The sequence below is a fragment of the Rhopalosiphum maidis genome, chromosome 1 (genome assembly GCF_003676215.2).
Source record: "Rhopalosiphum maidis isolate BTI-1 chromosome 1, ASM367621v3, whole genome shotgun sequence".
Lineage (NCBI taxonomy): Eukaryota > Metazoa > Arthropoda > Insecta > Hemiptera > Aphididae > Rhopalosiphum > Rhopalosiphum maidis.
Window position 1 is genome coordinate 66889523 of NC_040877.1, and position 25205 is coordinate 66914727.

At 24.8% G+C, this 25205-nt stretch overlaps 4 protein-coding genes across 5 annotated transcripts; 2 read left to right on the forward strand and 2 right to left on the reverse strand.

The window, feature by feature from the left end:
- Positions 1-2176: 2176 nt before the first annotated feature.
- LOC113548388 (ubiquitin domain-containing protein 1) lies at positions 2177-7215 on the reverse strand. The gene is made up of 5 exons (XM_026949246.1): positions 6943-7215; positions 5951-6187; positions 3163-3285; positions 2928-3046; positions 2177-2629 (listed from the first exon to the last, which is right to left on the reverse strand). The coding sequence occupies exons 1-5, from the start codon at positions 7019-7021 to the stop codon at positions 2483-2485; spliced, it is 705 nt and encodes a 234-aa protein (XP_026805047.1). The 5' UTR covers positions 7022-7215; the 3' UTR covers positions 2177-2482.
- A 164-nt stretch (positions 7216-7379) lies between these two features.
- On the forward strand, positions 7380-16055 carry LOC113561271 (MMS19 nucleotide excision repair protein homolog). Its single transcript, XM_026967593.1, is given in 19 exon segments — positions 7380-7588; positions 8143-8151; positions 8154-8380; positions 8449-8593; positions 8877-9064; positions 9132-9287; positions 9586-9808; positions 9867-9979; positions 10065-10179; positions 10552-10845; positions 10953-11103; positions 11196-11390; positions 13319-13430; positions 13821-13989; positions 14065-14225; positions 14292-14404; positions 15225-15381; positions 15582-15827; positions 15889-16055. Coding segments are annotated over 19 exon segments (2970 nt in total). The 5' UTR covers positions 7380-7506; the 3' UTR covers positions 16003-16055.
- Positions 16056-20164: 4109 nt separating this feature from the next.
- LOC113549065 (PRKCA-binding protein) lies at positions 20165-22806 on the forward strand. 2 transcript variants are annotated; one of them, XM_026950215.1, is made up of 9 exons: positions 20165-20500; positions 20774-20899; positions 20960-21074; positions 21180-21308; positions 21370-21643; positions 21743-21876; positions 21934-22127; positions 22232-22526; positions 22600-22806. In XM_026950215.1, the coding sequence occupies exons 2-9, from the start codon at positions 20853-20855 to the stop codon at positions 22774-22776; spliced, it is 1365 nt and encodes a 454-aa protein (XP_026806016.1). In that variant the 5' UTR covers positions 20165-20500; positions 20774-20852; the 3' UTR covers positions 22777-22806. The 2 variants fall into 2 exon arrangements, with proteins under 2 accessions (XP_026806016.1, XP_026806015.1); XM_026950214.1 differs by having other exon boundaries at positions 20165-20361.
- Positions 22807-23322: 516 nt separating this feature from the next.
- LOC113549067 (periodic tryptophan protein 1 homolog) lies at positions 23323-24841 on the reverse strand. Its single transcript, XM_026950218.1, has 2 exons — positions 24229-24841; positions 23323-24161 (listed from the first exon to the last, which is right to left on the reverse strand). Exons 1-2 carry the CDS (start codon positions 24747-24749, stop codon positions 23498-23500), a joined length of 1185 nt encoding a protein of 394 aa, XP_026806019.1. The 5' UTR covers positions 24750-24841; the 3' UTR covers positions 23323-23497.
- Between the last annotated feature and the right edge of the window lie 364 nt (positions 24842-25205).

The following is a 25205-nucleotide window of genomic DNA, read 5'->3' on the forward strand; positions in this document are numbered from 1 at the left end:
CGGTGCTCAATCATACGTTCAAAATTAGACTAGATTACTGATTAGGTACATTCTTTTCGACTCAGCTTCTTATGCTAATTGGAAACAATAAGCTCTAAACATCGTCTCAGAACCATAATGGGGTATGTTAGATTTAATCCTGGTTTGGCTAATGACGTTGAGACCACTTGTAGTCCATTTAATATCAGTTGACGGAAAATTAATTTAAAATTGCCAAATTTTGAATTTTTTTATATAAACCGTTAAAAATAATACAATAATATTAAAGTTATTTTCTTTTAGATTTCGCTTTAGTGTAATCTATATTTCGACGTAAGTTCGACCAACCAATAGTCAACGTATGATCAACGTAGAATAAACGAGTTTTTATAACGAAAAATGTACGAATAAACATACCTATTGTCAACGTAAAATCAACCTATTCAACGTATATTATACCATTATTATACGAATAACAACTACGTATATACATATACCAAAGTCCAGAGTTATCCTTATTATACACGTAGATTATACGTGCTATGTTAGACTATGTTTACTGGGATGCAATTTCCCACTATGATCAATATTTTTTAAAATTATCTTAACCTTAATTTTCTCAATTTCATGATCATCTATATCGACCGCTTAGTTGTTCTTTATCATCAATCTCCCCCTCCGTCCTCTTGGTATACCTACCACATAATGATTTGCTATTTACAAAGCCCTTTTGTTTATTTCAATTTTAGCCCCTAGTAATTATTTAATAGCCTCTCATTCTATTTCGTGTTTACAATCCCTAGAATAGTAGAATCTAATACTTTTAATTCTAAACTATCTCCTCGTTTTTCATATAATATCATAAATAAATTAACTCAATCATTCAAATCATTTAATTCAACTCTTGTGGATCCCTCGTCACGTTGACATAAATGTTAATGAAGTGGCTGACAAGCTAGCCAAATCTTCTTTCAAAACAATTTTACCTTCCTTCGCTCAATTACCTTGGATTGATGTTATCTCTATTTTACGTTGTGACACTTTCAAACTTTGATCCAACTACTATAATAACCTGCTGGTCAGTTTTCTGTTTCAACTGACTCCATTTAGGCTGCTTAGGTTATTCACTTCAACAGTTCTACCCGATCACGCCTATTAACCTCTGATTAACTACCAGTCTTTCAAAAAGGAATACAAAGCTTGAATTCCATTTTCTTGAGAGAAAACTGGAGTTCTAAGATAGGTACTTTTTAGAAAATTATGATCAAGAATGAAAAAAATGAATACATTTTTAATTGTAGTTGTTATTAAGAGTTTAAAATGTTATTTTATTAAATTAATACTTTAAAGAATATGCTATTTTATTGATTCGTAGAATATTTTAATCATTCATAAAAAAAAACACAAAACAATAAATAAAAACAAAATTGATTATTTATTTTACCATATTTTTAATTTAAAATATAAAAATTATTACAATACAGATATAATATTTTATTTAATCCCATTTACAGTAGATAATATTAATTTAATTTAGTTCAAGAATAATTTTAAGTAGTTATTAGTCAATTGAACAATAAACATGTTGCTTTTCACTAAAAATAAAGAACTTGATTTGAATAATACATTTTTAAAGCACTGAATATGACAAATTTCAGCACAAACATAATATAATAAATATATTATTTTTAATATTTAAAAACAATATAAGTTAAAACATATTTAAATATACTGACATTAAATCAAATACCATTTACTAGAAAAAAAACAAAATACAAAGTAAAAAAACTAATATAGTATCTTTAAATATTAAAAAATATATAAATAAAAACATTGAATTCAAACATAATAATTAATAAGTAACAATATTTTAAATAAGTTTAGAAAATATTATAAACAATTGTTATGAATAAAATGTTTATCTTAAATAATTTACCTTAACACTTGAGTATAAAATGTATAAGGAAATGTATTTTATAGCTTATAGATATTAAGTTTGATCATTAATTTTGTACTTTTACCTATGTTTTGTCAAAATACTATATCATGATCAATAATATAAAAATCATTAAAAATTTACGAAAGTAAGATAAAAACCTTAAATTCAATACAAAATATAAATTGAAATTATTCAATAATAAAATTATAATGCCAAAATAATTGAATTGTTAGATTTAATTTTACTTATGTAAGGAATTTTGCATTGATTAGATAAATGTTATAGATTTTATATTTTACAATAATTTATTTTATATAACATATCTACAATAAAGAGACTGACAGTGTAAGCATATAAAATGTCATGAGTGTTTATTATTGAAATAATTTTAAGTTAATTACAGGGTAACCAATTTAAGTTATAAAACTTGTGAAATTTTGTAAAGCGTTGAATAAACAATAAAATATAACGAGTGAAAATGTATGTAATATCAATATTTGTTCCTATTAAGATAAGCATATGTTGATAAATAATTAACTATTATGAAATGATAGCAATAAGAATTCAGCTTTCATTTGTTGGTTCAGGATTAATGATTACTTGAATTACATAACTTGGAAGAATTCTTGCTTCATCTATATGTAATTTATCACCCAACAGCTTACCACCAAAAAACCATCTTTGATGTAAAGGTTCAATGCCTTGTTTAGCCTAGAAAACAAAAATAAATAAAACTTTTTCACTAATATTTTAAAATTAAGTTATACATTAAATTTAAATAATTTAAACAATTCAAAATGTTTTTGTTCTTTTTAAAATCACCCATAAACAAAAAATGATTTTATACTTAAGTGCTCAATAGTTTTATTTTAAATGTATAAATATTGATCGCTTGACCAACTAACTATAGATAGGAACATTAATTTGATTTTTCAAATTAGTATTTTAAAATAATAAGATAAATTTACATCTTTTAAAAAAATAAAATAAAATACTCTAAATTACTTACTTGCAATTTCTTTTTAGCCTGTGCTATTGTATCTCTTGTCATGAGTGGCATTTTTATATCTTGACAATTGGATGATAGGCGGAGTTTTAACATAATTTCAGAACCTTCATCTGAGGATTCTATGCAATAAAAATTAATTTAAAAAAATACTTATACAAGCTCAGTGCTAGTAACTAAGTATAGTTTATAACAATTTAACTATAATAATTATAAATACAATTTAGTTGATTTTTACCTGTTTGATCAATTGGAGAATCTCTTCCGCTCCCTTCTTTCACTATATTTATAGGATAAGAAAGACAGTATACTGGAACTTGGTATCGTGTTCCTAGCTCATCATAGCACTCAGTTAGAAATCCTAGCAACAGAAAAATGACATATTATATTGTTATATTGGAACATATGACACAAACAAAATGTGAACAACTTCAAACATTAAACATTTAGCATTTAGTAGCACTTAATCTTATTGTTAATTTTACTGGAAGTAAAGATGAGTTAAGCTATAGGTATATAATTCATACTTTTGTACTTTTAACTATGTCTTCATAATATAAGGAGATAACTGATAATTTAATTATTTTATATACATGTAAGCTAATCAATTGAATAAGGGTTTTGCACTAAAGATTTTTTTTTAGTGTTGAAAGAAAATTTGAGGATTTTGCTTAAGTATAGTAAATGGTATGTTAAGAACAATTCATTTAACTATGTTGTTTTTGAATTAAAGTGAACTGACCTATTCATAAAATTCAAAATAAAACATATAATTCAGGGCCAAAGGTTCTATTAGATTTTTTTCTGTTTCAATTTTAAAGCAAATTATGAGCGTTAAAATATGTACAATTTAAAAAATTTAAAGTCCTCAGAAATTAAATTTAAATGGAAAAATAAAAACTACAAGGAGTTTCTATGGACTTTCTATAGACTTTCTAATAGTTCAAATACATATATTTATGTAATAACATTAAAAATGTTTGTGAAATAAAAAGTTGATTTAAAACTGAAAACCTTTTCATGTCAAATATTTTGTTTGTATAATAATTAATATTTTTTTTTATTTTTTTTTTACATGGACAATGTCCAATTTCCAATATAATATAATAATGATAATAATTGACAATTAACAATTTGACATTTTTGAATAAATCGATATGTATAGTACTAATTAATACAATAATACTAAAGATATTATTTGATTCTTATCAAATATAAATGGTTTTAATATGTATTAATTGTTTTTTATTATCATGTTTAGATACATACAATAAATTATTTATAAACATAAAAAACAAAATTATTCATCATTATTATTTATCAGAATGTAAAACTGCATCAACTGACTGACACAAAACAGTTTCAACATCCTATTTTTTCCACTACTTATTCAGTTAAAAAAATACATACTTATCAATTTGGTAATTAAACATTTGCAATTTTATAGTTTAGTTACTTTGGGTATTTTAATTTTATGAATACTGAATAAAATGGATTTTATATTTTTTGGGGTTAATTTTGGTGCAAACAGAGGAGGATTCAGAAAATAATTTTTTAATAGATTTTTATTGACTGATAAAAATGCTTTCTTGGATAGATTTTATAGTTTATACCTAATAGATCACTCATTTTAGACAACATTTATTTTATAAACATATTTAAATATTCGATAGAAAGTTTTGATTAAATTATAAAATTACAATGATAGTGTAACAATATTAGAATTGTCACATTTTATTTTACTTAAACTGGGACAATTATTTTTGTATAAATTTCAAGAGAAATATCTTATCATGTAGTTAACAATCTGTTTTATCATCATAATTTTCTATGACCGGAATACCACACACAATAGTCAACTGAACCCTAATAGTTCATTTTTTAAGGATATTTAGAGCTTTAATTTACATAATTTTTCTATAATTTTTTTAGAGCTTTAAAATCAAAATTTTAGTTATCAACCGTCACCAAGGAAAAAAAAAAATTTTAAAATGGATTTTTCCAATTACTCAAATAATAAGCTTGATTATTTTATTAGACAAATATTATTTTTCTACTAGAAATTGTTCATAAATTATTAAAGTTAAATCACGGGACAATTAGTTGTTTCAAAAAACTTTATCGGAGCACTGGGACACTATATTCAAAACTCTTACAGTACCAACTAAATTAGGATGTATACTAAACTATATGAAACCTAATTGTATCAAATTTAATAAAAAAATAACTAAATAGGATAATTTGCATTTATGTTCTACAAATTAAAATGTCAAAATAATAATAATACAACTAAAATATTAATAGTATTTACTGTTTTAAAACTAGGTTACAACATTTTATAGAATATTGTATCTGGTTCAATTTAAATGTCATGATCAACTTTTAAAGATAAACCTAATATTTCAATTCCCATTATTTTTCAACTATATATTACATTTTTTCAAATTAAAAAATTCTGTTTCCATTTATGTTGTCTAATTTTTAAATTTTACTCAGCTAAAATTAACTGAATTTAGTTCTATTGAAACCAATAAGTTTTTAGAAATAACCAGTCAGATTTCCCATTAGGAAGAGTATAGCTAGCTTCCTAGGGCAGTAAATTATGTAGTGCTTAAGTTTTAATTTTTTTTTATAATATAATTTTATATTACACATTTATAATTTTGTTTTTATGAAGGTTCATAAAAATTATCATGGTAGATTTTCATTAAAATTTGGTGAACAATCCATTAACATTTTTCTAAAGTACGCAAAATCACTAAAAATGAGAAAAAATAGTCTGGACATTAATTGTTCATTCATCATGAAGTTTAATATACCAACTGCCTAGATGTTGTAATCAGTTGCATAATTTTGATTTTTACTTTGACACTTAGAAGAAACTAAATTGTTTTTATAATAATAATATTATAATCTTAATGAACAGTAAATTTAAGATTTGTTAAAAAGAATTTTCTTAAGGTATTTAATTAAAACGTATTTGAAACATATCATTAAATAAATATAAACATTATAGAACTGTTTACCATTAGGAACTGAAATGTTAGCGCCATCCAATATAGCTTGTGCCAATTGAAAATCAGTCGTTTCAGCAGCTGCAGTAGCTGCTCTTAATGCATCCCATATTTCTTTACGTCCTTCAAATGCTGGAGCTGTATCCCAAAATTCATCTCGTTTGCTCCTCAACTGACCTTCAGTTAAGGGAACATCAGATTTCCAACGGATAGTTTCATGGCATAATGGATGATTTTTTCTATTAGTACCTACAAGAAAAATTAAATTTACAAAATTGCATTTTAAACGATAAATTATTTATAATCTTAAAGATAATTGTAACTTAATTAGAAAAAAGTTAATTAAGGGGGAATATAATAATATTTAAAAAAGTGAACAAAGAAAAACAAGTGAAAAAATTATAATTAAAAATACAAATTATAAATTACAAACGCTTATAATTTATTTTTAGTACCAAACATTAATAATTGATGTATTGCATTTATTAATTATATCACATGCAATTATTTTATTGAAGGAGATGAATGTGTTATTAGAATGATGGTGGATACAGGAGATACAGGATAATATTGTTGATTGAGGATACTAATCACTAATTTACAGTATCTACAGAATTCAGACTACAACAATTTTCTAGATTTTAGTATATAATAAGAATTACTAGGAGATTATCCATGAAGTGATCTCCAAACTTATGAAGAATTTCAAGAAACTAGTACTACTATGGTAGGTATTAAAATATTTTTTTTTCTTTTTAAGCATGACAGATAACTAAGAATACACCCTTTTTAAAATATTAAATAAAAATGTTGTAAGAACAATGAAGACATTTTAATCATTTAAATAATATATATATATATATATATAAATACGTACATACTAGGTATATATATATACATATATTATAATACCAATTGCAATTTGCAGTTTATACTAATACCTACACTTAATCAAGTGAAATTTTACAAGACTACAATACAGAGACAGACAAATAATAATCTACCAGAACTCGGGCGAGATCCATTGTCCGAGGATGCATTCCTTCCCCTGCGATTTCTTTGTAAACCTAAACAGCCTCCCATATTGTTCGAACAAGCCTCGGATTCATGGCAACCTTACATTTATATTGAGCTAGTCGACGTTCTTAGAATATAATATTAATTTCCAATAGTAAATTTTTGAAGAATGTACAACGTTCAAGAAATATAAATCACACGGAAAATAATAATTAAGTAAAAAATAGAAAACAATAAAATTTTGTAGAAAATGAAAAAACAAATAATTATCAAACATTCAAGCCCTGATAAAAATTAATACATTCATCATGGAAATCATGTTCTTTACTTACTCCATGAATGAATGTGATATATGTGTTAAAGCATTTATCAGTTATCAGTTATCACCAAATTATACAGTATTATGATCGGTCGGGCGGTCGGCGGTAAATAGTAGTGTAGATTGTAAAATACTATACTCTAATACGGTATGCACGCACATTGCACATTTTTTGGTAAAATTTCTCAAAATCATTTAACTAATAATACAATTTCATCTTCAAAACTTTAAAATGACGTATGTATTGAACGAAATGTTGGATGTTGTAAAAAATGGGAATGGTATTGATTCTACCTGTGAAGTAGTTAGCAAAGGTAATACAAAATTAAGTACAATTTAAATATACGATTTGAAATATAAAATAATATTTTATAAATATTACTGAAGATAGTAGTAAGCCGTTATAAAATTATTAAAATAATTATTTAAACATATTATACCACAATTAATATTATAGGAAAATAGTAAACTAACCAATTTAAATCAAATGTTTGAATTGTCACTGTAATTAATTAATTACAAATATTTATATATATATTGTGTTAATTTTAATTAAAAATATCAATTCATATTCCACTTATTTAATATTTTTTTTTCTATTTTAGAAAACAAAAAATATTTTATTAAATTTATTCATTGTGTTATATTTTTAATAAATATATTATTATCTTTAAATATTTTAACTGATACAAAATTATTTTATTATAATAATACACTAATTTGAAAACTATAAAAAAAAATGTTTATTAAGTACCTATTAACTCCGTAGTACTACCAGTACTTATAATATGTTTAAAAATAAATGTTCACTTGAATTAAGTACAGCTATTTAAAAAAACAAATGTTTAAACATTATTATTATTTTTAGAAATATTAGATAAAGATTAACTTTTCTTCAATTTGTTGAGAGTTTGGAAGAAATTTTGACTTCTACAGATAAAGACATTCGCCTAAATGGAGTTAAGGCATTTGTAACAGTTTTAAAGAAATTGCCTTTGGATTTTTTTATACCAGAAGAGTTGGATTACATAAGTCAATTTTTGTGTGAACGTTTGATTGATCATCATTCATTTGTACCAATTGTTTTGATTGGAATTGAATATACTGTAAGACTATAATATTAACTGTATTATTTTAAATATAATTTAATTTAAATTTATTTAACATAATTTAGGTGCAAATGAAAAATATTAGCAAACAAATGATTGTAAGGTATTTTAATACAATCATGCCTCATTTTCATTGTCAATCACAACTTCAAAATGATCGAAATACATTCTATTGTATATTACAGTATATATTTTTGAATCGCTTAGATGGTAATATCAAGTATCTACTAATTAAAAACTTAACTTTTTTAAAATATTAATTTTATAACAATATTTCTACTGAACACATAATTTATTAAATTTCATAAGTAAGATAATTTTCATACATTTTTATTATACTGAATAATGTGAATTCTGATAATCCAATTTGATTTGAATATGAAATTTCTCTTCTAATTTAGTAGAAATAAGAAATAAAAAATGTTATAAGACTAATAAATATTCCACTATAATTATATTGTCAACTAAAATATCCATGATTATTATTTTTTAGATTTACGTTTTATGGGACCAGATTTCTTATATTGTGTTATTTCTTCAATGGATGGTGAACGAGATCCTAATAATTTAATACTGCTTTTTAGAATGTTACCTCAATTTTTAAGAAATTTTCCATTAGGTCATTTAGCAGAAGAAACTTTTGATGTTATTGCCTGTTATTTTCCTATAGATTTCTATGAAGTAAAAATTAAAATTTTTATTTATAATATTGACTTAATACAACTTTTAATTATAATTTTGTTTACAGACAGAAGAAAGTAAAATAACTAGAGATGAATTAGCAACTAACTTATCTCGATGTCTTACTTGTGTAGAAGAATTTGCTGATTTTTGTATTCCTTTGGCTTTGCAAAAATTAGAAGCTAGTTTGAAAGTTGCAAAATTAGATTCATTGCACTTATTGGTAAAAAATTATTATAATTTAATTTTTAATAACCAATTATAATATTAATTATAATTGTTGTTAACTTTTCATTCATATATTTTATAATATTTCAGTAGTAATATCAATTATTATACTTCATGTGTTTTTCAATTTATTTTTAAAAATTTTGAATAATTGTAACATAATTTAAAGTGTAAAATTTGTATTTCAAATTTTTATTTTGGCCCAAAAATTATATCATGTATTAATAGGCCTTGAATAATTTTTAAATTTAATTTATACATATATTAAAAATTAATGCATTTTATTATTTTAGAAATTATGTTGTGAGAACTTTGATCCTATAAAAATAAAATTTCACATTGAAGAAATATGGCGTATTTTAAAAATGATAATAATGACAGATACTGATGATTCATCAGATGAAGTTAGGGAAGCTGCTATTGGTGTTTTAACTGCTTTATTATATTCACTTACCATTATTAAAGGAGACAATGAACAAGAACAACTATCAAGTTTCTTAGATATTATTCTTAAAAGTTTGTATTTCTGAAACTTAGTTATTAATGTTTTTATTTAATTATTTGGTTTTATTAGGTTCTAATAGATTTTTATTGGACACTCAAGCAACTCTATTTATACCTTCAATAAAACTGCTTTGTAGCGTTGGAAAAACTTCAAATTATGCTTGTCTTAAGATAGCAAATAAAGTAAATTTAATTCATAATTTTATTTTTAAATAAAATGCTAAGTGTAACTGCATAGTTGTTGATAATTTATTTGTAAATAATACAGGTGTATTTAATCCTACTTGATAAAAGTGATGCAACACGATCAGAAATTGTAAGAATCATAGAAGCTATGGGATTAATTACAAATATGTGTTTAGAAATGTGTATCGATTTATCATGTAAGTTACTAAATAACTTATCAATAATTTTTTAATATGCTTCAATATTTTTTTACTGCACAAGTTAAATCTTAATTATATCATTAGAATATATTTTATTTATAGGTTTACAATTTTTACTTAAGTTTATAATATAAATATTCCACTGATGAGTTTTGGTATAATATTTTTAATAATATTGAAGAAACATATTATTTGTTTATTACTCCACTAGTTTAAATTTCATCAGCTAACATTTTTATTCTTGCAACTCTTTTTTTTATTTATTTTAAGCAATTTCTATGTTTGTCTAATTTATCGAAACTTGAATATTTAAATAAACTTTTATTTTGAATTAAATTATTAAAAATAAAATTATGACTTTATTTTTAGCTATACCAGGTCTAGAAAAAAGATGGGAAGAAATATGTTGTTACTTTTTACTTTATGCTCAAAACGAATTGCCAGAAATAAAAATTTCTGCTTTGAAAGCATTAAAAATATCAACTAAAATACTAACTAATTCTCAACGTCAGAATTATTACTGTATTATAATAACGTTAATAAAATCTGATATAACAGATTCTATTAGAAAAGAAACATTATCTTGTTTTAAAGAAGCAGCAAAATATTTTAAAGAGGAAATAAATAGAGAAATCATACAATTTAACTTAAACATTTTAAATGGTAATTAATTTTTAAAACAATTCAACATAATAAATAGATTTGAATATTTTATGTACACTTTTGCTAGTAATTTTATAAAATATATGCTTTTTCATTGTTGTTTTTAGAGTCTAATGATATTATATTAAAATCAAAGTGGTTAAATGCATTATGTTGTTTGGGAAATGAAGAATATTTTTTTACATTAATTAGCGACATTTTAAGTGCTAATTTGTCTGTAAAACAAGCAGAAACTGAGATGACTCTTAAATGCTTAAGGTTGGAAAACTAGATTTATAAACATATTTTGTTTATTATATGTTATACAACTTTTTGACATAATTATTTTTTTTATTTTATTTTTATTTCAGAGATCTTGTTAAAAATATTGAAAATATTAACTTGTTACGTCATTTTGCTTTAAAAGACGGACTCTTAAACTTCATTTTAACAACTTGGATCAATGGTATCAAGAACTGTACTAATTTCAATATTTTTAGAAACGAAATTGTTTTAGAAGATGTTTCGTTTGTTATTAATTCTGTTGTTAAAGTGATCAATACCAGGTAACTTTTATTATTGTTTTAATATATTTTCAAACCTGAATTATTGTAGTAACCATAAGTTGTTGTACCATGTAATGTTAACCATTATTGTAGTAACACTTATCTTTTGTTGTTTTCTTATAAAATAATTTAATGAGGTGATTAAATTACAATTTATATTACTTTATTTACAATTATCATCTATCATACACATAATATGGTTACTTATTATATCCTGTCTAGTTTCCAATGAGAGAATATGTCGCTACCTAATGAAAATCTATTCTTTGCATCCCCATGCAATACCCTGTTACTAAGAACAGTTCCGCCACGGTGGGGTGTTATTTGGAGATGTGTAGAATTGACGTAGTCTTCTGCTGAACAGAGTATAGCATTAACTTATTCATTTTTTAGTAAATTAACGTTTATGTCATGTTTCTGAAAACATAGCACTGTGTATGTTTTAGCAAAAGCTTACCATCTCAGATTATTCTTATCTGAGAAAGAGTACATTAACTAAAAGAAATACATTTAAATCTTATTTATTTAGGTTTCTATCATAAATATAAAATTCAGTGGCGTTATTTCAATTTTAAAATAAGTAACTTAAAAAATAAACCGTTTATCATGATTATTTATAATTACCAATATCTCTCTCATATCCACATGCAACATGGATAAAACGTTTTCACTTAAAATTGTGTTTTATAAGTAAAATTATCTATTACAAAAATTATAGAGAATAATATTTTTGAGAGAATGACATATCAGTTTTATATTTTATTTGTTAATTGATTTTGTATTCAATTTTCAAAATAAAAAAAAATTTTAATTTAAATGATGTTTAAATTGTTTTGAGACAATATTTAGATAAATCAATATATCATTATCTCAAAAATATTATTTGCTATCATTTTTGTAATGGGTTATCTCTAAGATTACTCAAAAACTAAAATAAAAAATGATTTTGTGTAAATGTGTTTTATCTATGTTGCGCATAGATACATACATTCTCCTAATAACTGATATTATTGTTGTATTGTACATGCAACAACAAAATTGTCTGTTTCTTTTACACAATACACACTGACTAACATCTATATCTCCATTTGTTTACACTCTGTTCAGCAAAAGAATACAGGTCACGGAAATTTACGTATCTCCGTGAGACATCCTGCCATATTGAAACCAGTCTTAATGACGGGATATCATGTGGAATACAGAAGAACCGATTTTTGTAGAACTGTAATGTATTCTTTTGTTGCACTGGGTATACTTATATAAAAATGCATTCCATTATTTCATCTATTAATTATTAATAAATTTTATAGTTTATCAAAAATTAAGAATTTCGGTAAATATTTGTCATGAATTATTATTATTATTATTATTTAACTATGAATTAATCACTGATGATAGGGACTAATTTTTATTTTAATGGCCAATAAATAGATTTTATCTTTATTCGCTGTATTAATTTATTTTTTTTATTATTTATATAAGTCCATACAAAATTGAATAAAGTAAAATAATTAAAATAAATAAAATATTGTAAGAAAAAATGTAATTGTTTAGTATAACAAGGGTAAATCATTTTTTATGACATATTTAACATATTTTTAATTTTTTGATGAACAAGTGCATATTTTTAAATATATATTTCATGATTTTTTGACATAATTGATCATGGCCAATAATGTGGACCTGGCAGCCGACCAAAAGCTACTTTTAATACTGATGTTGGGAAAATGCATACTCTCGCTTCCCCCCAAATGATGCCACTTATTAAGTTACCGCATATTTTTTTTTAATTATCTATGGAATTTAAATTTATTGATTCAATTACGTACAGTAATAAGTGGTTATGTTAATGTTGACATTTTTATTGAAATGCACGCCCAAGGGTATTGTTTCAATAATATTAACAATATGTAAATGTTTGATTTTAGTGAACAACTTCAAATACTTAATCAATTCAGCCAATATTTCAATGAAATTTTGAATACAAAATTAAATTATAAAACACTTTCTGATATACAACAAGGCATACATTCATATATGGTAATTAATGGTTTTAAATTTGGAAATAAAATTGTTATTAATTTATTGTTCCACTTAATTTATCTGTAGTAAAAAAAATATTATTCAAATTGAGGAATTTTAATTTAACAACTTATCTGTATTTTATAAATGTGTTTTATTTCATTAAATTATATTTGTGTTTATAATCATTATTAACAAATAATTAAATCATTAAAATAACAATTAAGATCATTGCAAAAAAAGATTAAACTAAGCAATTTTATATACTGTCACATTTAAGCACATTATAATTGGGTTATTAAAGTAATAACATTACTTTTATACATATAACAGTATTTAGAACAGTAAACTTCTAATGTTTTTTAAATATTAATCACATTTATGTCTTAAAAATTCTAATTTTTTCAGGTTATTTTATTAGAAAGTATTCTAAATTCATTAAATAAAAATATCGAACTGAAAAATGTGACTTTATTAATTGAAAATTGTATTGAATTATCAACATATTCTGAAAATTCAATGTGTAGTTTATCTGCTTCGCGATTAACAGCAACATTAATTAATAAATATATTGATGGTACGTTTATTAATAATTATATACTATAATATAAAACTATAAAAACTGTTTATTTTCTTACGTTTTCATTTGTAGGTGATGAAAACAATTTCATAATTGATAAATTGAAATTCAATTTAGAAAATTATTTAAATGTATCAAGCATGTATATCAATAATGTTATAAATCAAATATCATGGATCACTAAGTCTTTATCTATTAAAGGTCATGGAAAAATGCTACAATGGATTGACTGGGTATTAAAAAATAATAATTATTTAATTGATTGTATAACTGATGTTTACTAAATAAAATATTTTTAGTCATTGAATTTATTAGCAGATCCTTTGTATGGAAAAATTATGACACAGTGTTTTAAAATGTTAACACAAACAGATGATGGCTATCTGAATAAAGAGTGTTTTTGTTCAGTTAAGTTAGTACTTTATATAATTTATTTTAATAATTCTATTAATATGTATTATCTCTCTCAAGTTGACTCTTATGTCATTTTAAATTCACTGTCTGAATGTTTTGTAATCTCATATAATATATTTATGTTTGTATACATAATTAATTTTTTTATTAGTAAAATATTAGGTTGAAATAATTTTTTTTTAAAGATTGCATATATTATATAATAATAACTGTTATTATAATAGTATATCATATTTTGTTGTTTTTAACTTATTACTCATTAGTAAACAGAGTTTGGCATCATTTGAATAACATTTTATTTAGATGATTATTTGATAATATTTTATTTGAATAAAAAAATATTCTAATTATTATCTGGATAATATTTTGCCCAACTCTGTTAGTCGATACCCATTATACACGTATTACAAAATGACAATAATAGATTTATGTTATAGATGACTTAAAATTAGTCTTTTAAAAAAGTTTTATTTTTCATTTGAACTAGCCTAATTATAAATATAAAAAATTTTTTACCATGTGTTTTTGATACTTTGAAAGTAAGAACTTGATAAATCTATTTTTATATGACCTAGATAAATATTTTTATAATTATTTGTTGAAACATTTAAAATGTCTATAAACTTAGTCTAAATATTTTCAAAATTTAAGTAATAGTGAAATAATTCTATTTTCTACAATTTTTTTTAATTACTTATAAATAATTAAAATTGTTTAACATCTAAATTTGTTGACATAATAACTCCATTCCTTATAAAAAAGAAATTGTACCCATATATTTTTTCATATATATAAATTGTTAAATTATTTTCTTTTAGATTATTATATAAGCAAAGAATATTCTGTTATGTTATTGAACCACTCATATCCAAGTATAATACAATGCCTGAACCTATTAAAGAAAATTATCTCATTAGTATTTTATACCAAATGGATGGCAACACATATGTGACACTTTCACCATATTTTTCTAAGGTAATCTTAAAGATCTTTAATATTTATTCATGATTGCTAATATTATTACTGTTAAGACTTATAAAAAAGTTTATTAAATAAATTATGTCTTTACATTAAATTCTATTAATTTCAATTTATGAATAATACTTTAGTGGATGCAATTGTTTACACATGAATTATTTATTTATTATGTTTATTAAACAATTTAACTGTTGCAGATATTACCTCTGTTACTTCAACTTTTATCTCCAGAACAAGATTATGTTTTACAGTCGTTGAAAACTTTTTGTAATCTTTTAGAATCCAAGACTCCAGTATTAGAAGATTATTTACAATCTTTTGTTCCAAAATTGCTAAATCTATCTCAAAGTTCAAAGTTTATGAATATAAGAATAGTAGCTTTACAATGTCTTTATAATTGCTGTGACTATTCTTTAATTAAACTTCTACCTTTAAAAAGACAGGTATTAATCCAGAAAAATTAAAATACATTATATTTAGATTATAAATTATGCTTATTTTTAGGTGATTTTTGAGTTGACAAAATGCTTAGATGACAAAAAACGATTGGTTCGGAAAGAAGTAGTTAGAACAAAATCTCGATGGTTGTCTATAGATGTATTGAATGATGATGATTAACATTTAACACATTTAGTTCTTTGTTTTTTTTATAAATTTTGTCATGAAATGTATAATTTTCAAATTGTTAAATTTAATATCACCATTAGATATATTTTTAATTAATTGCCAAATATTGATATGAGTTTTCAAATAAAATGTACTTAAAATTGGTATAGATAATCACTAAATATAACTAGATTTGTTAAAGTAATAAGTTTAAAAATTCTATAAAATTTACAGTATGATAGTCAGAGTACTAGCTAAGATTTGGTGAGACTGACCCAGACCAGGGGGGCTTCGCTTAATTGCGGCCCAAAGTAACCTTTTAAGCTTTTCACCTATCCCGATTGGCCCGTAATAGGTATGAAATTATTTTAGTGGTTATCAAAAACGATTAAATCTGATACATATTTTGACATAAATTTAACTATCGATTATAAACGATTAACTCAATCACCAATATTTAGTATGGTAATTCAGTGTTGCTATAGATTTAGTTTCTATACAACCTTAAACAGCTAAAATACAAGTATTTTGTGATTATTTTGAAAACACCAAACCAAGACATCATAATGATAAACTTTTTTTTTTTGCTCTTATATAGTAAAGTTTTATCTATGGAAATAATTAAATCCTTTTTTTATTTACAAATTTATTAGCTAATTTATTTTTTTTTTACATTAACTTACTACTGTTGTTACTACTTATTACTTATACTAATATTGATACTTTTTGTTTAAATGAATTTTTTAATACATTTATATTATTTTTCATTTTTTTTAAAAAATTGTAACAAGTTAAAGAAAAATTGATTTTAGACATCATTAGCCATTTACCGGGACAAACTTAATGACCCGCCGAGACACCAAGATATGCCATTAAAACCGGGAGGAATAGAAATCCTACCTATGTAGATGTTATTATTTATATTAATAATGTACTTTTTATTTAGAATATGCGCAAAGTAGTCATGCTATGTATTAATATAAATCATAAATATAGGCCAAGTTTGGGTTATTCAAGACAGATCAGTGGCATACAGAACTTTTTCTTTGTGTGGGGAAAAATTAATTTTTCACCCACCCACCACGACAATATATTTAAATTTATTGGTAGATATTAAGTAGACCTATTCATATTTAATAGATATTTAATCATTTACATTTTATAAGTTCTAGAAGAAATTCTACAATTAAATGCTTGTTATTATCACTATTTACAATTAAATTAATTTACTTAGGTATATAAATATAATAAACTGCAATTTAAGTTTTAATAAAATAGATAATATAAATGGAAATATCTGTAGGTATTAAGATTACTGTTTGTTGGGTATTTGTTTTTTAATTTTTATCGATCAAATTTGAATTCAAATTATGTAAAACCATTAGTTTGTTAATACATTGAAGACAATAATTAAAAAAAATTGATTGAATATTCAAACATCAATACATAATTTGAAACTAAGTAAAAAGTTTATGTGTAAAAAATGTAAAATGGCGCAAACTTACTAAATGGCCAGGAACACTATAATGGACCTCGTTACAGCTCTGCTTTTTACTGTTGATAGATTAATACATTAAAAATGTAATGAAATTATAAAATATTTAAGATTAGTACACAAACAAAAATTAAATAAATCCTCATTTATGACACGTAATCTTTAATTTAAAAACTTATAAAAAAAAATTTAAATGATAATTGATGCTTAGCATATTTTATTGGTAAATACCACGGTTTAAGGTTTATCTTTAATCGTAGTAAATACTATGACAAAGTACATAGGTATAATTAGGTAAGTACATAAAACAATTTAGTCACTGGTCACTGCATTTCAACCACTCCAAGTCTATGACATGTAGTTTTTTTGGAGAAGGACGGTGGGTTAAGTTCACAACTTACAAAGCTGAAATTGTCTGAGTGATTTGCAAATGTAATTTTGTCAATATGAATAAAATATTTAAGGTTGAACTGTTGAAGTTAACAACTGATGCGAGACCTGCATGATTGTTTTTTCAGTATTTGCTTCGGAAAGAGTTTTCCTTAGAAGCAGAGTTTAGGTACCTACATCTTTATTCCAAACTTCTTAGTTATCTATTATTAACCTAATGAATCTATAACAGTTTAGATAAGAATCAATTTAATAAATTGAAGTTAATATTATTAACTTAATAATAATATTATGTTCAAAATGGTAATAAAATTTAAATACCTACCATCTTTGTAATGAATTAGGTACTACCTATAACAATTATTATAGGGTAAAAAATAAAAATAAGATACAAAATTATAGATTAACTAGTTAATACAGCGATTCCCAACGGCCAACCCATAGGCTGTGAACTATATTAGTACATTACTAACGTATATATTTAAAATAATATTATATACCTTATAAATTAATATATATATATATAGGTTTGCTATTAGTCATTAGAGGGCCTCAAAGATTTTTACAAAATGGGTGGTCAGCAAAAAGTTTGAGAGCCGCTGAGTTAATAAGTCTATGTTTATAAATAATTATAATATGAAATATAAATAATATATTGTTTTACATAGGTACTTTCCGTCAACACATTATGTTGCATTGTTGCCCGGCGTATAGTATAGGCAAATACATTACTGCAACGTACGCTGTCGATAATAAATTTTAATTCTTCGCAAAAATCCTATTCATCAAGACTTTAGAGGATGTGGTTGTAACTTGTAGCCCGCCGCTTATTCTTGAGCACCAGTTTTTACACATGAGTTTACTACTGTTACTGAGTATTATAGCTCTAGGTAACAGGAATTAATGTATGAATATGATTATATAAAATACAAGAATATCTGAAAATTCTGAATAACACAAAAAAACTGTCAGTCTAACTTTAAAATTAAAAACGTTCAAATTAAAACAAAATTAACAAAAAATCATCACATTAATTTCAATTATCAAAATTTAAGTAAAGGTACAACTAAAAATAAAGTATTAGCTATTTATATATATATATATATACATATATAATTTAAAGTAGAATCTGTTGAAGAGCTATGTGTGATTTATATCACATTTTTTCTAACTATCCATCACTTTAATCTTCGTTTAAAACTTTAAAAGTATTGTTGGTTTTTTAATTTAGTTTTAATGTAGGACATGTAGATAATTACATTTTCAGTTGTATTTTTTATGTACCTACGAACCTACGATATATTATAAATTATTTATAACGATCGTTTATTTTTTATTTATTTATTTATATAAATAGTTGAAATTGTTGAGCTGTATTAATTTAGATATTGGAAGCTATTTAAAAAACTAGAGTAAATTTCAGGGGTTACTAGACTTAGTTTTACACAAAACCAGTTCCTTTTTGACAAAATCGATTTTGTTTTTTTATTGTAATTCAAAAACAAAGAACGTTGATACTTGATACCCGAAACTTTCACCAAATGTTTATAAACTATTTTCTATACATATATTTTTTTTTTATTTGGTGGCGGCCGGGGGGAGTAGAATAGTATTTTGTGACCAAGACCATTAATATTCGTATATATAATTTTTATTTTAATCCTTAAGGTCTTTAATCAATTAATTCTTTGGAATTTGAGGATGGTAGTACGAGATGCTATCACAATAATGTCACGTAATAATCCCAAAAAATAAAATTATGCTTGTCGAAAGGCATGAGTGTTTATTGTACACGTGTGTGAAACAATTGAAATAAAACGGAAAGTCGCGCATTGGTGTTTAGCCACCCGAGTATGAGTCGGCGATCGCATTATCGCATGTACGAAAAAGGTAGCCACCGGCCGGTAGACGCCGACTAGACAGCGATGTCGTGATTGCTGACGACTGGCGGTGTGAGAGATAAAGGTATTACAATAGACAAATTACGCGACTCGGACGCGGATAACTGATTACATAAATATATACCATAGACATGTGTAAATGTATATTTACAGGTCTATGATAATATATACAAGTAATAATAATAATAATATTGTGGGTGCAAGGTGAATATATATGATATATCCACTGATTAAATATATATATTTAATCAGTGGATATATCTATATAGCCACTTTGTGTGGGTGGTTGACGATTGTGGGTTGCCTTGATAAGATAATGATTAACACGAACTTTACTATATAGCGTAGTATTTCTTAGCTTATCATGATAATTATATATTTTATCATGTTAACTTTTGTGATTAACTAACCAGCTTTAATTATACATAGATAGGGTATTTTATTTATCTTATTATTTAATGTTAGATAATTAGATTAATTTAATGATTTAATTTCATTCATAAGTTTACGAGTAACGAGTAACGACTAACAAGTCGCCGCTCATGAAGTCATAACTGAGTGACTATGTCTGGCAAAAACGATTAAGTAATAATTATTTAACATTAAAATATTAAATATTGACATTGTTTAAACTTCAGTATCCACTTAGAAAATTGACTATTGAAGTATAAAGTAATTGAACACCGTACCTGTGGATTTTTTAGTTTCTACTGTTGGACATTTGGTATTTGTTTCCCAATTTATTTACAATCAAATCGTAATTTTTTAATAAGTTTTTAATTTCGTATGATTGGAATTTTTACAATATGAGCTATACATATGTTAAATTTTAATATATTACCTAATTCTATAATTGTATACATTTTAAACTTGTAATTTTCATATTAACTATTTCAGCTGTTAGTATCAATTCATAATTTATTGAATCTAAACAATGTTTTTTTAATTATTATTGTTATTCTTATTATATGTTTGGATAATGTTTAATCAATTTCAGAATATTTATAATATATACATTCAACTTTGCAAAAAAAATTAAATTATTTTTTGACATATCAAGAATTTTCTTGGTTACAATGTATGACTACGAATATGGTGATCTGTGTTTTGATGAAGATAAAATGTAAGTTTAAATAGTTGCTTAATCGTGATATTTTTACCTCAACTTTTATGATTTCTTTAGGGGTATGAAAGTGACTTCCGGTGTTGTAACAATCAATAAGGACCCAACAACCAACCTTATAGGAATAACAATAGGTGGAGGACCACCTCACTGCCCTTGTATATATGTTATACAGGTATGAATATAAATTACTTCACTTCACTAGCAATTACCGATTGGTCATGTATTTAATTTTAGCCATTAATCTAATATACTTGTTATGTGAGTGATATTATCTTAGGTATCTGACAATTCACCGGCTGCATTAGATGGTACACTTGAAAGCGGTGATGAGCTTTTAGCTATTAATAATGAATGTGTACGAGGACATACCAAGCTACAAGTAGCAAAAATGATACAATCAAGTGTGGTGAGTTTAATAATTTTACTTTTTTATACAGAACTAAAGTTTTTATTTATTTGTTTATAAGGACCGAGTTATTTTAAAATACAACAAATTACATGCTGATGCCCGTCAAGGTAAAACTTTGGATATTGTATTAAAAAAAGTTAAACATAGACTAGTTGAACGTATGTCTGCTACTACTGCTGATTCTTTGGGTATGTCTCGTGCCATACTGGTCAATGATAGTCTTGTTAAACGTTTGCAACAGCTGGATGACATGGAACAATCATATCGTCACTTGGTTGATCATACGGAACGCGTGCTCCGTGCATTTTATGCTTTGACTCAATGTTTTAAAGGTACTCTTAAATTACAATATTTTTAGAATCATTTAATTAAAGTTATTTTATCAAGATGCTATGAATTGTATTATCATTATCCATTTAAATTTTTTGTAGAATTTGGGGACACATTTGCAGAAATAGGTGCTAGAGAACCACAGCCTAGAGCTAGTGAAGCTTTAGTGCGCTTTGCTGAATATCACAGACGAATGGAGCGTCAAGGCCTTATGCTAATCAAAGCTCTAAAACCTGTAAGTATAAAAAAGTTTACATTGTTATTTTAATTATAATTTATAGTTCTGGAATAGATATCTAGGTCATTTGGCACATACTTGAATAAAGCTATTCCAGACACCAAGCAAACAATACGCAAGTACGCTGATGTGAAATTTGAATATTTATCTTATTGCTTAAAAGTTAAAGAGTTAGATGATGAAGAGATAACATATTGTTCAGCTGATGAACCTTTATATCGCATTGAAACAGGAAATTATGAATACAGGTATAACAAATAATATTAATTTGAGTGTACCTATAGATATGGACTGAAGTATATTGATTCAAAAAATCTTTGTAGTAAATCTATAATTATGTTCTTTTGTATAGGCTTGTACTGAGATGCCGACAGTTGGCAAGAAAACGATTTGCTGCTCTCAGAGAAGATGTTTTGGCCAAAATTGAACTATTAGAAAATAAACATGTGCATGACGTTGTAGGTCAATTGCATGCAATTGCTTCACATATGGCTAGTTACAATCGTGAAATAAGTTGGATGATGCTAGGAGGTAACAATGTTAGTGAACCACCACTCTTTCCTATTGAGATGGATTTGACATGTACTGCATTTCAATATAAATCTGTCCAACCAGTTAGTGAACATAACCAAGACGATTTTAATGATGTATGAAAAATATTTGTTTTATTGAAATTAACCAATTTATTACATATATATTAATTATTAATTTAAATTATAGGAAAGTATACACAATCAAGTTGACAATCCAAGAGTGTACAGAGATGTGCCACCACTACTTAAAAATAATGATTCTGTTTCTGCTTTGACAGAATTATCTCAACTATGTTTGGATACAGATGACACAGATAATGAAAATCATACATCATCTTCTCCATTGCTTTTAGACTTAAAATAATTTTCTTTTAATATATTAGAGAATTTTTTATTTTTATCTATTAATCATTCCTATTCATTTGTATGCATAAAATACGCTTTGTACTAGTCACTTATAATGTATACAATTATCACGCCTATCTTATTCAATAAAAAAAAGAAATACTAAATTTCTAATTTTAATTATTATCACTAGGGATGGGTTAAATCAGCTTTTTGATTATTATTTCTACTACTTATACGTTTCACAATACTGTGGTAAAAATGTTATTGAAATAAATATTAGCATTATGTGATATATTTTTTTTTGCATGTCCAAACAAAATATTAAAATAAGAGAGTAAAACAGTTTTAAAGGAAATTACAAATTTAAGTCTACATTTAACTCTAAACTTGGAATATACATTGTACATAACTTATACATAGAAAATTGTCCTCTTATTGAAGGCTGAGCTATATTTTCATTGGAGTCAAACAAAAACCAAATTTATCGTAATAATAAATCTATATTGTTATTTTTTTAAATAAAAATAAAATAACAAAATTAACATCGCATAATCAGATAAGTTATTCTGTTAACATGTTTTCTATGTTTACAATTCATTACATTTAACAATTAAATGGATAATTAAAATTGATTAATAATATATTTGGAGTATAGGGAGCAATTAATACAATAAATAACATTAACAACATTTTAAGGAAAAATATTGTATTTTATTAAAAATAATCAAAAATGAACATTAACATGTCTTTAAACTAAAATCATTAATATCAAATAGTTGAAATTTAGATGTACCACTTCCACCAACAGCCACCAAAAATGGATTATCTGCACATCCATCTAGACTGTGTAAAGCACCAGAAAATTCTCTTATTTTAATTAAGTGTTTATTTTCTCTATCCCATACTTTTAAGGTTTCGTCTGTTGAAGAACTAACAATAAATTTCTCCCAGACATAGATTCCAGTGACTTCGTTCTCATGACCTTTATACTTCCATAATGGTTTATTAGCTCGACAATCATAGCACATGAGTTTACCTCTATCAGTACCAATGTAACACAAGAATCCATTAGATGGATCCCAATGAACTTTTTCTACTTTACCTTTAATATCCCAATTTTTATATGTATCATATGTGCGACAATCATAAACATAAAAATCTGAAGAACCAACAGCAAGCGTTTGTGATTCAAATGGATGCCATTTAAGTGATTGGACGTGATCTCCAAAATTTTCCATTCTTGTATGAGGTTCATTTGTTTCTAAATCCCAAAGTAAAATAGTCTCATCTACTGAACCACTGGCAAGTATATGAGGTAGATGTTCATTCCATGCTATATCTAAAATAGCATCAGTATGACCATAATTTTTTTCAGGATTTTTTTTCTTTTTTCTACCCAATCTGTAAATGTTAAAGAAATAGTTAATAATTAATATTTAAATATTTTATTTTGTAACGTTATAATTACCTAAATGTTGGTTCTAAGCATCCAATCAAATCTAAATCCCACACTTCTATTGTAGCAGACATGGATCCTAAGGCACAGAAATTCCCAACAGAGCCAAACCATTCCAAGCATAGTGGTGGATGTTTCAAAATGATGTCGTGATGAATGTAAAAATCTTTGTCATTACCATTGTAAACATAGACTTCAAGTGAGCATTCAGTTTTCTTAACATTGCCTACCAACACCAGATTGTCGTCAGGCTTGAGGATTTCATCGAGTTTGTCACTATCAGTATCGGAATCATTAAAATCAGTATTATTATAAACGGCCAGACCACCGATGGACATGGCTCCTGACATATCCATTTCTTCTTCGTCATAATTATCTAAGCCGTAGTCTTTTTTGTCGCTTTTACTTAACTCTTTTTCTTTGGGTTTGATTTCTGTTAGTTCTTTTAATTCTTGTTGTGATAATTTTATCGTATTTTGATGCAACGAAACACCTTGTTTCACCCATTTTACACATGGAATAAAACTTGTCATTGTTTAAATGTTTAATAACGATTCTATTTAATACTTAAATAATAAATATTATTTATTTATCATTGGATAACACAGACTGAAACACGTGTGGCTGAATCAGAATCACTCAATATTATAGTGATAGTGAATATCATGATGAAGTTAATAGGTATATCAGCAAAATGCATAAATTGGTTCACAGTGCGCATTCCCACTACATTTTATACTTTCCGAGTACTCGTGGTTCTCAACATTACATTGTTTGATGGTAATATTGATAACAAATATTATGATCACGGACTTAGATTATAATTTAATAACCACAGCCAAGATATCATGACAAATTATTGACAAAATAGATCAATTATTTATTATTGCAATTTACGTACTATAATACAGATAGTTGTAATTTGCTATTGAAAATATATTTAATTAAAAAAAAAATTGATTATTTCTATTTTCAATTGTGTTTTGCAT